Genomic DNA, 13,136 nt, shown 5'->3' on the forward strand with positions numbered 1-13,136 from the left:
TGAAACTTTCTAAGTTGCAAAGAAGATGATGACCTGCATAGGGGGAAGGAGTTTACTGGCCTGGGAACTGCCCATATAACAAAACCACAGGGCTAGTCCTTATCTCTAAGGAGTTATAGGATAAAAGTATAGTCAAGTAAAAAGAACTGAAGGTAATCATGGGAAATACAGTTATGGTATAGAATTTAAAGGATTTTAAAGCCAGAAATTTAATTTTTTTTTTTACAGTTAATGATTTTTCCTCACTCTACATTAGCAACAGCAATGTCCACTCATTTCAATGACATCATAAGAAAATAAAATTATGTTTATTAGTATCATTCTTTCTTTTTTTGGTTAATAAGTTCTGAATACAAAAATAGCTATACACAATGACAGCAGTATTGTTTTATGGAGGGAAAACCCTGCCTGACAGTTTCTAACTCTCATTATAAATGTACAATGTGGGTCCTTTTTTAATTGAAGACAATAAAGAAGATAAGAGAAACCCCCTTTCTGAAGAAATCAGGGAATCCTTTGATGTAAGGAAGATCAAAAAAAATCACTTTTCCTAGAACTTGCTCATCCCCTAAATAAGCTTCCTAACCAACATAAATGAGAGACCAAACATTGGATTACAAAAACAAAACAATGACCCTGAGTCCTCAGCCAAATACTTCCTCTGCTACACTCAAGGACAAAAGAATCACTAACAAATTTTTGTAATCCTTACAGCCAAGTTTCAAATATTTAGCTATTCAATTAAACAAATTTCAACAAAAAAAATCTATTTCTACACGTATCACTTCTACCACTATTTCTCAGTTACAGGGAGAGAAAAAAAGTCCAAACTGATTCATAGGGCACAATTTAATAGATTTCCAATATTTCTCACCAAGTTTACACCAGTAAATGAAATAAATCAATATTTAAGAATGCTCATGAAAAATAGAGCAAATAAAATCGTCTTATAGAATTTAGCTCAGATTTCTGAAATGCAGCTTCATCAATCTTATTTATTTTTAAAGCAGAAAATACACGTTACCCCTTGGACCCCAAAAGAATTTGGGTCCCATTTGTTTGAGGGGGGAATGGTGAGGGTACAGTCTCTGGGAGCCCCCTTGAACTCTCCTTGAATCTCCCCACTAGATGTGGCCTTCCCCTAAGGCCATAAGCTTTTCAAGCCCAAATAGCCTAGCCTAGCCTAGCCTTCCAAGGTTTGGTTACCTCTGGACTGCCTTCTGGCCCTTTCCCACCCTTGATCCTGATCAAAATATCTATACCTTAGTTCTGTTACCCTACCTCTCTTATTGTCTGTCATTTTCAGGTAGCCTTCAGCTATTTCCCACCTTGGAGTCTGACCTCACTCCAGTCACCCCGGCCTTCTCTAAACCCCTCTTCTAGTCACTCCAGACCACTCCTTAATCCCTCCCACAATCTTTCTGTATATAAATCTCATCTTGCCTCCATGAAAGCACTCAGATTCAATCTAGCTCAGCTCAGACTGATCTGGCCCACTAGCATTAGTGTCACAAAACCTCAGGCTCCTTAAGAGTCTACCCAATATGGCGACTCCTTAATAAACTTTGTCTTTTTCCTTGGCTGAGGAAAAAAAAAAAACACGTTACTTACTATTGCTAATCTGAGAGAATTTCAGTGCCACAGAGAGGCTACTGCGGGACACCATCTCACCAATCTTTTTCCAATCATTTCCATGTATGGACTGGTACTTCTTTAACTTCTGAGTGTCCTTTTTACTATATCTAAGGAAGAAGAAATATAACCAGTCTAAGCATCTAAATCAATGGACTTTCAAACTATTTTCTTACCGTTACAGAATGGTTTAATGGAAAGTAAAATAGATCTGGGTTCTAGCTGCAATTCTGCCAATGACTAGCTCTGGATAACCCTGGATAGGATTTTTTGAGCCTCAATTTTATTCAACAAATATAAAATGAAATCTGGTTGGATTAGATAAACTCTAAAATTCCTCTGAACACTAAGATTCTACAATTTCACTCAATTAAAGTTAATACTTTATATCTGAGTCAAGAGCTTGAGATTTCATCTTTATAGGAACTTCCTCCACTAACTCTAACTTTGAGTCTTAGTTATTCAGGCTAGGAAAAGTTAAGAGGATTGTTTATTCATGGTCATACAGCAAATAAGGGTAAAAGTTGAAACTTGAACCAGTTTTTCCTGTACTCCAGACATTATGCAATGCTAAGAGAATTATGTTAACTATGTTATTATCAATTACTATAAAACTATAAGACATATAAATATAACTATATCAACACTACATCATATAATACTATATTAACTGAGAAAAATATTCTCAATGTAATTACAACTACTTCCCAGTAATACAAATAATACCCTAAACTAGGAAGCCTTTTATAGCTTCACAAGATCTACAGCTCCAAATGACCTTCGAGATCACCTAGTCAAACCCTCATTTTACAGAGTTAAGAAACTCAGGGCCAGAAATGGACCTGGCCAAGATCACAGGCAAACTCAAGTCTTCTGACTTCAAATCTAGTGCTCTTTCTACTATATTAATGAGATTACGAGATGAAAGGTGGATTTTTCACTATAGAACTTTTGGATGATTTCATAAGACAAATTATTTCATTCTAAAATTCATCCTTAAATTTTTTTTAGTCATAAGTAAACCATCTGAAGAAATGAATCTGCTCAAAAGTTAGTATTATCAAAAAGCATTCTTTGTGTTAATCATAATTACAATCTTTAATTGGGGCAATGGTAAAGAAGGAATTCCACTAACAATATTAAAATGTTGTATGTATATATATATATTCTATCCTAGTGTTCAGAAAACAAAATAATATCTATTATTATACATCCATATTCAAATAAAGAATACTACATATTGATAAAACTTTTAAAAATCTTAATATCTTATATCTCGTGTGAAAATTTTAAAAAATCATATTTTTTGTACTTTCATGCACAAATACTTGTGGAAATATATTACTCCTTCTGGGAGTAGGCTTTTAGAAAAGTATCATCACTGAGGCTATTAACACTTTCTGAATCTAATTGCTAAGATATTTTTCTTACCTGCCTTTATAATTGTTGATATCAAACATTTTTTTTGCTCTATAATATACTAATTTCCATGGCCGGGGAATACCTTCACCTAAAATCAGAAACAAAGGTAGTTATCTAGAGAAGATAAAAATCTATTTTCAGGAAGTGAAAAGAATGAGACCAAGCCACAACTATAAAAACATCTTAAACCAGTACTGTTCAGAGATGTTGGTATGTCTAGGAAGTTAGAAATGATTATAACACAATCTGAGAAAATGATTCTATTTCCCTACAGAATGTTTTACAAGCTGTAATTTTCAAAGCTAGTGAAGCTCTACATGGCTCAATTTGACCAATGTTTCTCCTTATCAGAAGTAAAGCATCTATGTTATATCTATGTGCCCAAGCAAGCAGCAGTATCGACACAGGGTGGGTATTTAATGTTTGCTGAATTGTTGAGTGACCTGAACAATTCCATAGTAGTTTACTCTTTTTCATCCCTTTTACCTTAAAAGTTACCAAATTATCCTGCTTGAATTAAAGACAGATTTTCTTTTATAGCACGTAGTCCAATATTTCCCCAGAGAGGATTCCTACAACTTTGTATGGCTGCCACAGATATTAAAAAATTTACAAGTGAAATTAAAGAACGGAAATAGGAAAAAAAAGTATTAATCTTTGCAATGAGGAGAGTTAAGAAAAAGATACAGAAACTAATCATAAGCATTACCATGTGAGAATGAAAGAGAATGACTATTTAAAAGTCAGATAGCTGACTATTCATCAACTGATTTATTGAGCACCTAACACTGTAAAAGGATATAGAAAAATGATAAGACTCAACCACTTATAATTTAGTTTGGAAAAGAGATGAAAAAGGGAAAAATAAGAGGGAAAAGAAAGTAATCAAGGATACAGTTTGCCTGGTCTATTCAAAATCACAAATTTCTTAGTATTTTCCATATTTTCCTGTAGTCAGCACACAATCAGTTCAGCTAAACAGGCAGGTACAGATCTTTAAAGGAAATAAGTGCAGAATGTTCTCCCATGAGGCCATTTGACTCCCTCTACCTTGAATCTACTTATACCCATCAAGTGATCTGCTGATGTTAATTTGGTTTCTCAAGTGGGTTTTCTTATTGAGAAACTTTTTTATTCTGATCAGAAGGCCTAAATATTCAGGGCCATTTGGCAATTTTGTTTCTCAAGATAAATAAATGAAAACTGTAGACTCTTAAAATTGAAGAAGATGGAATGGCTTAGAGAAATCATGGTTTTACTAGGGATGCCAAGGCACAAGAGTTTAATAAATTACTGACAACAGAAGCAGCTGGCCTGCTCTGATCAGGTCTTTAACGATCATTCTGTTGTGAAATTAGAAAGGTTACAAATGCTGTTTATACAACTGTCTCAAGTGACTTTGGTCAATGCAAAACAGTAACGGTAAGCAAACTGACAAAGCCCAGTTTCTGAAGCAGCAAAGCCAGGAACCAGACCTTAGAACCACAGTGATGTCAAGGCAAATGACAATGAGCTAGTGTGTTATAGACATTATATGTGTATAGAGATATGCAGTATGTAATATAAATAATGCATAAAATTTTGTCATGGCAATGGCCATGGGAGCTGCAGGATGCTGATATACTAAGAAATCTTCTACAGTAAATATTGGCAAAAATAGTTTAAACAAATGCAGAATGTTAATCAAGAAATCAGAATGCTCAACTTACCAATGTGGCACCTAAATTGGTGCTTTCTTTTTAAGTCTGTGATAACAGATTTCTCCTCTGGATATCTGTCTGTATGCAGCAGTTTGTCCGCAGTCTCAATTCCAGTCAGTGCTAAAAAATCTTCCACATTTTTCCGTAGTTGTTCATTTTCCTTTGCAGAAAATTTGCCAAATTTAATAGGCATACCTAGAATTTCAAAATGTAAATATCTTTTATTAAAACCAAAACTGTTTTTCAAATCAGCCTTCTAACCACTGTCTTCGAGCAATCTAATGACTTCTGCTGCTTCCCTAATGAATTCCCAGATATATGAAACCAGCAAAAATAAACACTGTGAAGGTGTTTAAATGGGAAACAAAATTTATGCTAAGCCATGTAATTTAGGCTTTGGCCTAAAAATGGACTAAGTTCTGGATATACCATATCCATATCAGAACTCTTAACTACATGTAAGGCAGTATGCAAGGTAAAAACAAAAGATAAGACAGGGTGACATTTTGGGTGTTCTTAATCTCTTCATTGACATTCTTTTGTATAACTGGCAAATCCAGTGTTTTGTTGATTTTCAGTGTATAGCCTATCCTATTGCCTTAGTACAAATTTTTCCCCTCATTAAGGATTCTAATTTTCTTACAAAATAAACTTACCTTGTTCTTTAAATTGCTGAAACCGTTTTAAGTCATCCCTATACATTCGCTTTATTGTAGCAGGGGCTCTTTCCTTCACATTAGGAATAAACTCTTGGAGCTTCTTTACTGCAGTATCCAAGTCAACATCTAGATCTATCAAACTCTCAGACAAATTTTCCAAATCTGAATTGTCAGCTTCTTCCAAGTTCCTTCTTTCCTCATTTGTAGATACTAACCTAAGAAAGAGAAAAGATGTGAATCTGTAACTAACACCATCTATTTAAGTATCTTTTAACCATTTGCTTAAAATGTAGTTCCCTCAGTGCAGGTAGATCAATGGTGCTATGAAATGAATTTTTCCATTTTATCAACAAGGATTTATTGTAGCTAGTAGCCATTAAAGGTATACTTTAAAGAGGTTCAGTTCTCTACTTGTTCGGAGGCAATATAGCCATTAAGTTCAAAGAAGACATACAGTAGCAGGAATGTACAATCATAAGAACCCACAGTAAGTAGGGGCTTGTCCCGGAGTTTTGTGCCCAGGTCATTCTGGGATCTGAAGGTGTTTCTCCACACATCTGATAAATAGCTGGATGAGACCATAACTAACAAATGTCTGGTGGGAGAAGAAATCCTGAGTGGTTATTTTTCTAAATGAACTCTTCTGTATAATCACTTCAAACCATCAGAACTTTGTAAACATAGTAGCTGGATGAAATTTGGAAGAAAACTGTCTGAGTTCTAATGAATCAGAGGTAAATGGTCAAAAATAAAAGAATTTTTAAGTGTCATTGTCTGCCAGTGAGCCAATCAAATTATACAAAGTTGGTTGTAATCACGAATAAAAATTCTATCTTACAACTCTTGTCTACTTGGTAAGAAAATTCAATTTTACTGACTAGCATTCTAAACATTGTTTAGATTTGCCTCCTCATATGGAAAAGGAAATGGCAAACCACTTCGGTGGCTTCTGGCCAAGAAAACCCAAAAATAGGGTCACTAAGAGTCAGAAACAACTGAAATGACTGAACAAGAGTACAGTGAAAGAGAATCATTTAGTGCTTAAGGCAAACTTGACTTAAAGGAAGGTTCTGAAGTAATGATAAAGTGGTAGAACTCATGAGAAGACGACATCAAAGCTTAAGATACCAATATTACCTCTCCTCAATTTCTACATTTGTTTTTTCTGAGTGAGATTCTTTCTTCTTCTTCTTTCTCCTGGTGTCTTTCCCTCTCTCATCAAGAGTGTCACCACTCTCTGAATTTGTCATGTTATCAGTTCTGTGGATTGCTTTTCTTTGGCCAGAGGGTGCATCCATAGAGCTCATACCAGGAACTGAAGAGTCATCCACAGGTTCTTGATCCTTTGTAGTTGAAGTTTTTCTCTTTCTTTTCTTTTTCCTTCCAGACTCCACATTGCTTTCATTAAGAGTACTTTCACCCTCCAAGGTGTCAGTGTTGTTAACAGCACCACCTGTCTTTACCTGGTCAGAAGGCCCATCCACAGAGCTTGGACCAGGTACTGAGTAGTCTTTAGTGAGGGCCTGCTCATTTTTAGCTGAAGGCTTTTGCTTTCTTTTCTTTTTCCTGACAGACTCCCCATTGTTAAGGGTGTTCTCAGTCTCCACAGTCTCAGTGCTAAACCTATTACCTATTTCCTTAAGGTCAGAAGGGTTAGCCACAGAGCTCATGTCAGGAGCTGAAAAATCATCACCCAATCCCTGTTCCTTAGTTGAAGTCTTTGCCTTCTTTTTCTTTTTCCGGACAAATTCCCCGTTGCTTTCAATAAGGGTTCCATCACTTTCCAGGAACTCAGTGTTATTAATCTTGTTTGTTTTCACATGGTTAGAAGACCTATCCACAGAGCTTGGACCAGGTACTGAAAAGTCACCAGCAGATCCCTGCTCATTTTTAGCTGAGGTCTTTTGCTTTTTTTTCTTTTTCCTGGATTCCACATTGCTTTCACTAAGGTTGACAGCACCCTCCACAGCCTTATTGTTAACACTATCACCAGTTTTTATTTGGTCTTGTTTGGAAGACCTATCCACAGAATTTGTACATGGTACAGAAAAGTCACCAGCAGGTGCCTGATCATTTTTTGATGAAGACTTTTGCTTCTTTTTCTTTGTTCTGACAGATTCCCCAATGCTTTCAATGTGTGCATCATTATTCTCCAGAGTCTCACTGTTATTAATCTTATCGTGCAATTTCATATGGTCAAAAGGCCAATCCACAGAGCTTGGACCAGACACTAAAAAGTCACCAGCAGGTGCCTGATCATTTTCGGTGGAAATCTTTCGCTTCTTTTTCTTTTTTCTGATAGATTCCCCATTGCTTTCATTAAAAGTGCTACCATCCTCCCAAGTTTCAACGTTAACACTGGTTTTTTCCATCTGGTCGGATGGCACATCCACGGAGCTTGTACAAGGCTTATTTTTATGTGAACTCTCTCTCTTTCTCTTTCTTTTCTTTTTCCTGACAGATTCCACAAGGGTGCTATCATCCTCAAGAGTCTCAATGCTACAATCAGCTACACCAACCACTTCGATTTGGTTGGAAGGCACATTCGTAGAACTCATCTCAAGCGCTGAAAAATCATTAGCAGTTGCTCTATCATTTCTAGATGAAGTCTTATGCTTCTTTTTCTTTTTTCTTACGGGTTCCACATTGCTTTCACTGAGGATGCTATCTCCCTCTACAGTCTTCATACTATTAACACTATTGGATGGTATATCCAGAGAGTTCATATCAGGCACTGAAAAATCATCCATAGGCACTGTATCATTTTTATTTGAAGTCCTTCTCTTTTTTTTCTTTTTCCTGACAGATTCCACATTACTTTCACTAAAGGTGCCATTGCCCTCCCAAGTCTCAATGTCATTAGCTACCCCAAGTACTTGGTCAGAAGGCATATCCACATAGTTCATCGTAGGCACTGAAAAATTGTCAGCAAGTGCTTGATCATTTTTAGATGAAGTGTTTTGCTTCTTTTTCTTTTTTCTGACCAATTCTGTATTGCATTCACTAAAGGTGCTATCACCCTGCAGAGTGTCCACATTACTAACACTATTGCCTGTTTTCATTTGGTCACCTACAGAGCTCACATGGGGCACTGAAAACTCATGAACAGTCACCTGATCAGTTTCATGTGAGGTCTTATCCTTTTTTTTGTTTTTCTTGACAGATTTTACTCTATCTTCCTCAAGGGTCCTATCATCCTCTAATGCACTAACTTCATTGACCACTTGTGTCCCATTGGTGTGCATGGTCACAAGGTTTTCATCAGATGTGGAAATATCCTTAGATTTCACATGGTTTTTATTTGAAGACCTTTTGCTTTTGTTCTGGGACTTTGACAATCTCACTGTATCAGTAGATACTAATGGTTCGCCAATCTCACCTCTTTCTAAACAAAAGGTAGATTCTTGCTCTTGGGAATGGAAGCTCTCATGAGAGCTCTTCTGTATATCATTGAAATTTCCCTTCCTACTACTGACTTTATGGAGTTTGTCCTTAAATTTGGGATCTGGATCTTTTAACTCATTTTTATCAGCTTCAGAAATTGAATGCAGTTCATCTTTTTCATTTGATCTTGGAAACACTTTCCCTTTTTTCTTATCTATGTAAACAACATCAACATCTTTTCTAAAATTCTCCCTTTCCATATTTGCAATATTTTCTTTATTCACAAGGACACATATTACCCCCATTTCCTCCTGTATATCACAGGTGACTACTTTTTTCTTTTTTCTTTTTTTGGTTGTAGTGACATCCTTTAGGATTTCATTACCACTGCAAATTTCTGATCTGGTACAAGTAGAACTGAGGAACTGAGAATCTGCTTGGTCCGTTGTCCTTTGAGATGGTTCATCAAAGAGCAGGAGAGAGTCATTGAGATCTTCCCTGTTAAATTCGTTATTCTTTCCCTCAGTTTCAGAACTCTCTCTGTGTTTTTTCTTCACAAAATCTGGAGTATTAATTTGAAATCTGCCAGATTCTTCATCCATTCTGTTCCTGCAATGAAACATTTTTACGAAGTAAGTTAGCATAAATGAAAGATTTTATTTTGCAAATTATATTCATTTATCACGACATGAAGAAATAGTGACAATAAAATGAGATGTCATTGTGACATGACTCCCGAATCAGGGTTTAATAAACTGTCTTATATATTTAAGATTTACTGCAATATAATCCTTACTCTTCACTGTCACAAGACATCCTTGCAACTGAAATTCTAATATAAGACAGTCCATAGTGCCATCAAGTATCCCATTAGTTTACACTGCTTCTTTATAGAGTCAAGGGTTGGAGAGGCTATGTTGTGTTCATATATGCAACAATAGCCCACGTGATACCCGATTTTATAACAGAGCAAAGTACTTTACAGTGAGGGTTTAATGCATTTAACTTGGAGTGATTTTCAATATTTTGAAGTTTTAAACGGTCTTTTACTTCCTAGCCCACTCTTTATACTCCTTTGAAAAATAATTTCAAATGGTTTTTTTGCATCTCATTTTCAGACATCATAACGCATATTCTGTAAAGGATCTAATTTATCATAGACACTGCAAATGCTTCCACAAAAAAACCTCATGAGAGTGTAGAGGACTCTGGGATTTGATAGAGAAATTCGACCTCTAGCAGATCCAAGCTTAAACAGCTTTAAGAGCCAGTGACAGCCCACACATCTGCTGCACATGAAGTTCAGGAAGGATCATCAGGTGGCAGCAGGGTGATTAATATTTTTGGCCACAGCAGCTAAAGGGAAACCACTGTTTAAAGTACAAAGGGGCTAAAAGCTGCATCAGGGAGGGAGTATCCCAAGTGGGAAAAAAAAATAGGCATAACACCATGAATTCAGAGCTGGAAGGGAATCTTAATTTATTGAGTCCAACTGCCTCATTTCAGAGATGAGTAGGCCTAAAGAGCTTAAGTAACCTGCCTATGGTCCCAGAGCTAGTAAGTGTGTACGTAAGAGAGAGGACTGAAACCAATTTTTTTTTTTTTGACTCAAAGTCCAGTCCTCTATTGGCTACACTGCTCTTGAAGGTTTTTTTGTCATTTTTTTCCTTTAGCAAACAGCAGACTGCCTTGCACATTCTGACACTTGCTAACTGATGATAATGCAGATTAATAACAACGGCAATAGCAGGTTGTGTTTTCAGTGTTTAAATGCTAAAAAGGCAAAGAAAATATCCAATTATTTATGAGAAGGGGCTTCTCATACTTACAGTAGCTTCCTAACACTGGGCACATCTAGTGATGAGAATGATTAATGGGAACCTCGGCCTCTATTCTTTCCATATGTCTGTGTGCTTCTGGGCAAGTGGCTTCTAGGTTATCAAACTTAATTCTGCCTATCACCCTCTCATCTGCAAACTGGAGAAAGACCATTAAAATCATGAGAGAAATGCACAGTTGTAATGAATCTCAAAGACCATCTCCTACAAAACCCAAACTGATATAGGAAACCCAGATTCAATAAGTGGTGACCAGCCTTTACTTTGACTTTTCCCTTTTACTGGGGAACTTACTACCTCTCAAAGCAGACCATTTCAGTCAGTCAATAAGCAGTTAATAAGTGCTTGCTCTATGCCATGTACTGTGCTAAGTGCTAGGGATGGAAAAGGAGGCAAAAGACAGTTTCTGCCTTCAAGAAGCTCAATATAATGGGGAAGACACTAAGCAAACGAATATGTACAAACTACCTATATATAGGATAAATAGGAAATAAGTCACACATGGAAAGCACTAGAATCAAGAGGGGTTGGAAAAGGCTTGACATAGAAAAATGAAATTCAAATTACCTCCCCAAAACCCTTTCTCTCTAAACTTCCTTATATATGTTGAGTTTTAGAAAGTGGAATTTTAGGTGTAACTTGAGGGAAGCCAGGGAAGTCAGGAAATGGAGATGAGGAAGGAGAGCATTCTAGGATTAAGAAGCAGAGGGCTGGGTTGGGAATAAGCCAAGATGGATGGTTCGGTCTGAGGAATAATAGGGAAGCCAAAGTCACTGGATCAAAGAGTATGTGGCAGAGAATAAGTTGTAAGATTAGAGTGGGGGAGGGGAGGGCTAAATTACAAAGGTCTTTGAAAGCCTTTGGTATTTGATCCAGGAGATGTTGGGGTGGGGAGTAGAACTGAGGATGGATTGCAGTTGGGAGAGACTCATGGCAGACAGACCCACCAGTAGGCTATTACAGTAGTGCGAGCACTGAGGTAATGGGGACCAGTACCAGGGTAATGGCAGTGTCAGGGAAGAGAAGGGGGCATATCCGAGGCGCTAAGATGAAAGAGAAAGGCCTCAACAACAGATTAAACTTGGAGGTTTGGGATGGGGAGGCAGTGAAAGATAGTGAGAACAGCTTTGGTTAAAAAGATTCAGACTACAACTTCCAGATTAAACTTGGAGGTTTGGGATGGGGAGGCAGTGAAAGATAGTGAGAACAGCTTTGGTTAAAAAGATTCAGACTACAACTTCCAGGAACATTCCCAGTTCCACCCCCAATTGAAGATAATCTCCATTGTTGTCATTTAAAGAGTTTTTTTTCCTTATGGTTATTTTATGGGAACTGCTCATTAAATCACCCTTTGTTAGCCATTTATTTAGAAAGAACTACTTAAGTTTTTCCAGAACTGGAAAAGCCCTGGGTTGGAAGTGTAAAAGATTTAGTCAGAGGTCACCAAAGATTTAAACTCATCCTTGGTTTTCTAGCTGTGTGACAAAAGGCAACTCAATTCAACTAGCATTTATTAAAGAACAAGGAATGCTTCCAGATGCTAGGAATATAAAGACAAAAGCAGCCCTCCTAGACCTTACTCAATGCACAACGTTCAAAGGTTAGTGAATACAAAGCAATAAAAAGTAATTTCTAGGACAGCATGCTAACAACTAAAGAGAAGAGGAAAGACCAAGTATAGGAGGTGGCACTTGGGCTGTATTTGGAAGCTTGCTAGGCAGCTGGGTAGGTGCCTCAGTATATGGAGTGCTGGGAGTCCTGAAATGTCAAGGTGAAAGTTCACACAAATCAGTTACATTTTCAGTAAAGTAGGAAAGGTACGTGGAACTAGCAATTTTAGGGAAAGAGAAGGTTTGGAGTAACTGCTGTGCTGAGTGTGAAACTGAGTCAACAAGATCAGAATAAAAAGGCTGCAGCAGTGAGGACCCATTGGGTTTTAGTAATCACAAACCTGTCCTAAATTCAGTCAGAAAGGGCAGATGATTCTTCTCTAGCAGCTCGTTAGTAGGAATGGATCATATGGACAGTGAGGACATTCCAAGATAGGGGTTTGAAAGTGTGACTATTCAAGAGACAAGGAATTCCAGGGTAATTGATAGTTTATTATTGAACTGGTCAAACACACTAGAATAGACTAGGAAAGGTAGGTCAGAGGTGGGAAAATGACATGAGAGAACATGGAGGGTTAGCACCAGAGTTTATGGTGAGGATGGACAATAATAGGTTTAAGGGTGAGGGAAGACACTGAAGGATAGGAGTTTTTGATCAGAGAAAACAATTTCATAGTCTTGGATGATGGGAGCAAAAGTTATCGTGCCATAAATGTATGCTGGATTTTAAGTCAGAAAACCTGAACTGAAATCCCACCTTCACCATTTTCCATTCTGAAAAGTCACTTAACATCTCTGGGCCTCAATTTCATCACCTGTAAAATGAGGATAGATATGACCCCTAATGTCTTTCCACTCTATATATTTAACAATGGCCACCCCTGTGTAGGA

At 37.1% G+C, this 13,136-nt stretch overlaps 1 protein-coding gene across 3 annotated transcripts in view; it reads right to left on the minus strand.

The window, feature by feature from the left end:
- Positions 1 to 13,136, minus strand: part of TTF1 (transcription termination factor 1) — a 47,117-nt gene that overhangs the window by 33,036 nt on the left and 945 nt on the right. For 2 of the 3 annotated variants that reach the window (XR_005009921.1, XM_036751235.1), the window contains exons 2-7: positions 10,627 to 10,774; positions 6,551 to 9,406; positions 5,411 to 5,628; positions 4,764 to 4,949; positions 3,064 to 3,142; positions 1,612 to 1,742 (exon numbers count right to left, since the gene is read on the minus strand). Coding sequence is in view for 2 of the 3 variants with exons in the window: in XM_036751235.1 (XP_036607130.1) it covers positions 1,612 to 1,742; positions 3,064 to 3,142; positions 4,764 to 4,949; positions 5,411 to 5,628; positions 6,551 to 9,399 (3,463 nt within the window). In the remaining variant the exon portion in view is untranslated. The remainder of the gene's footprint in view (positions 1 to 1,611; positions 1,743 to 3,063; positions 3,143 to 4,763; positions 4,950 to 5,410; positions 5,629 to 6,550; positions 9,407 to 10,626; positions 10,775 to 13,136) is intronic. The other variant, XM_036751236.1, reaches the window with a different exon arrangement.

Source organism: Trichosurus vulpecula, chromosome 3 (genome assembly GCF_011100635.1).
Source record: "Trichosurus vulpecula isolate mTriVul1 chromosome 3, mTriVul1.pri, whole genome shotgun sequence".
Classification (NCBI taxonomy): domain Eukaryota; kingdom Metazoa; phylum Chordata; class Mammalia; order Diprotodontia; family Phalangeridae; genus Trichosurus; species Trichosurus vulpecula.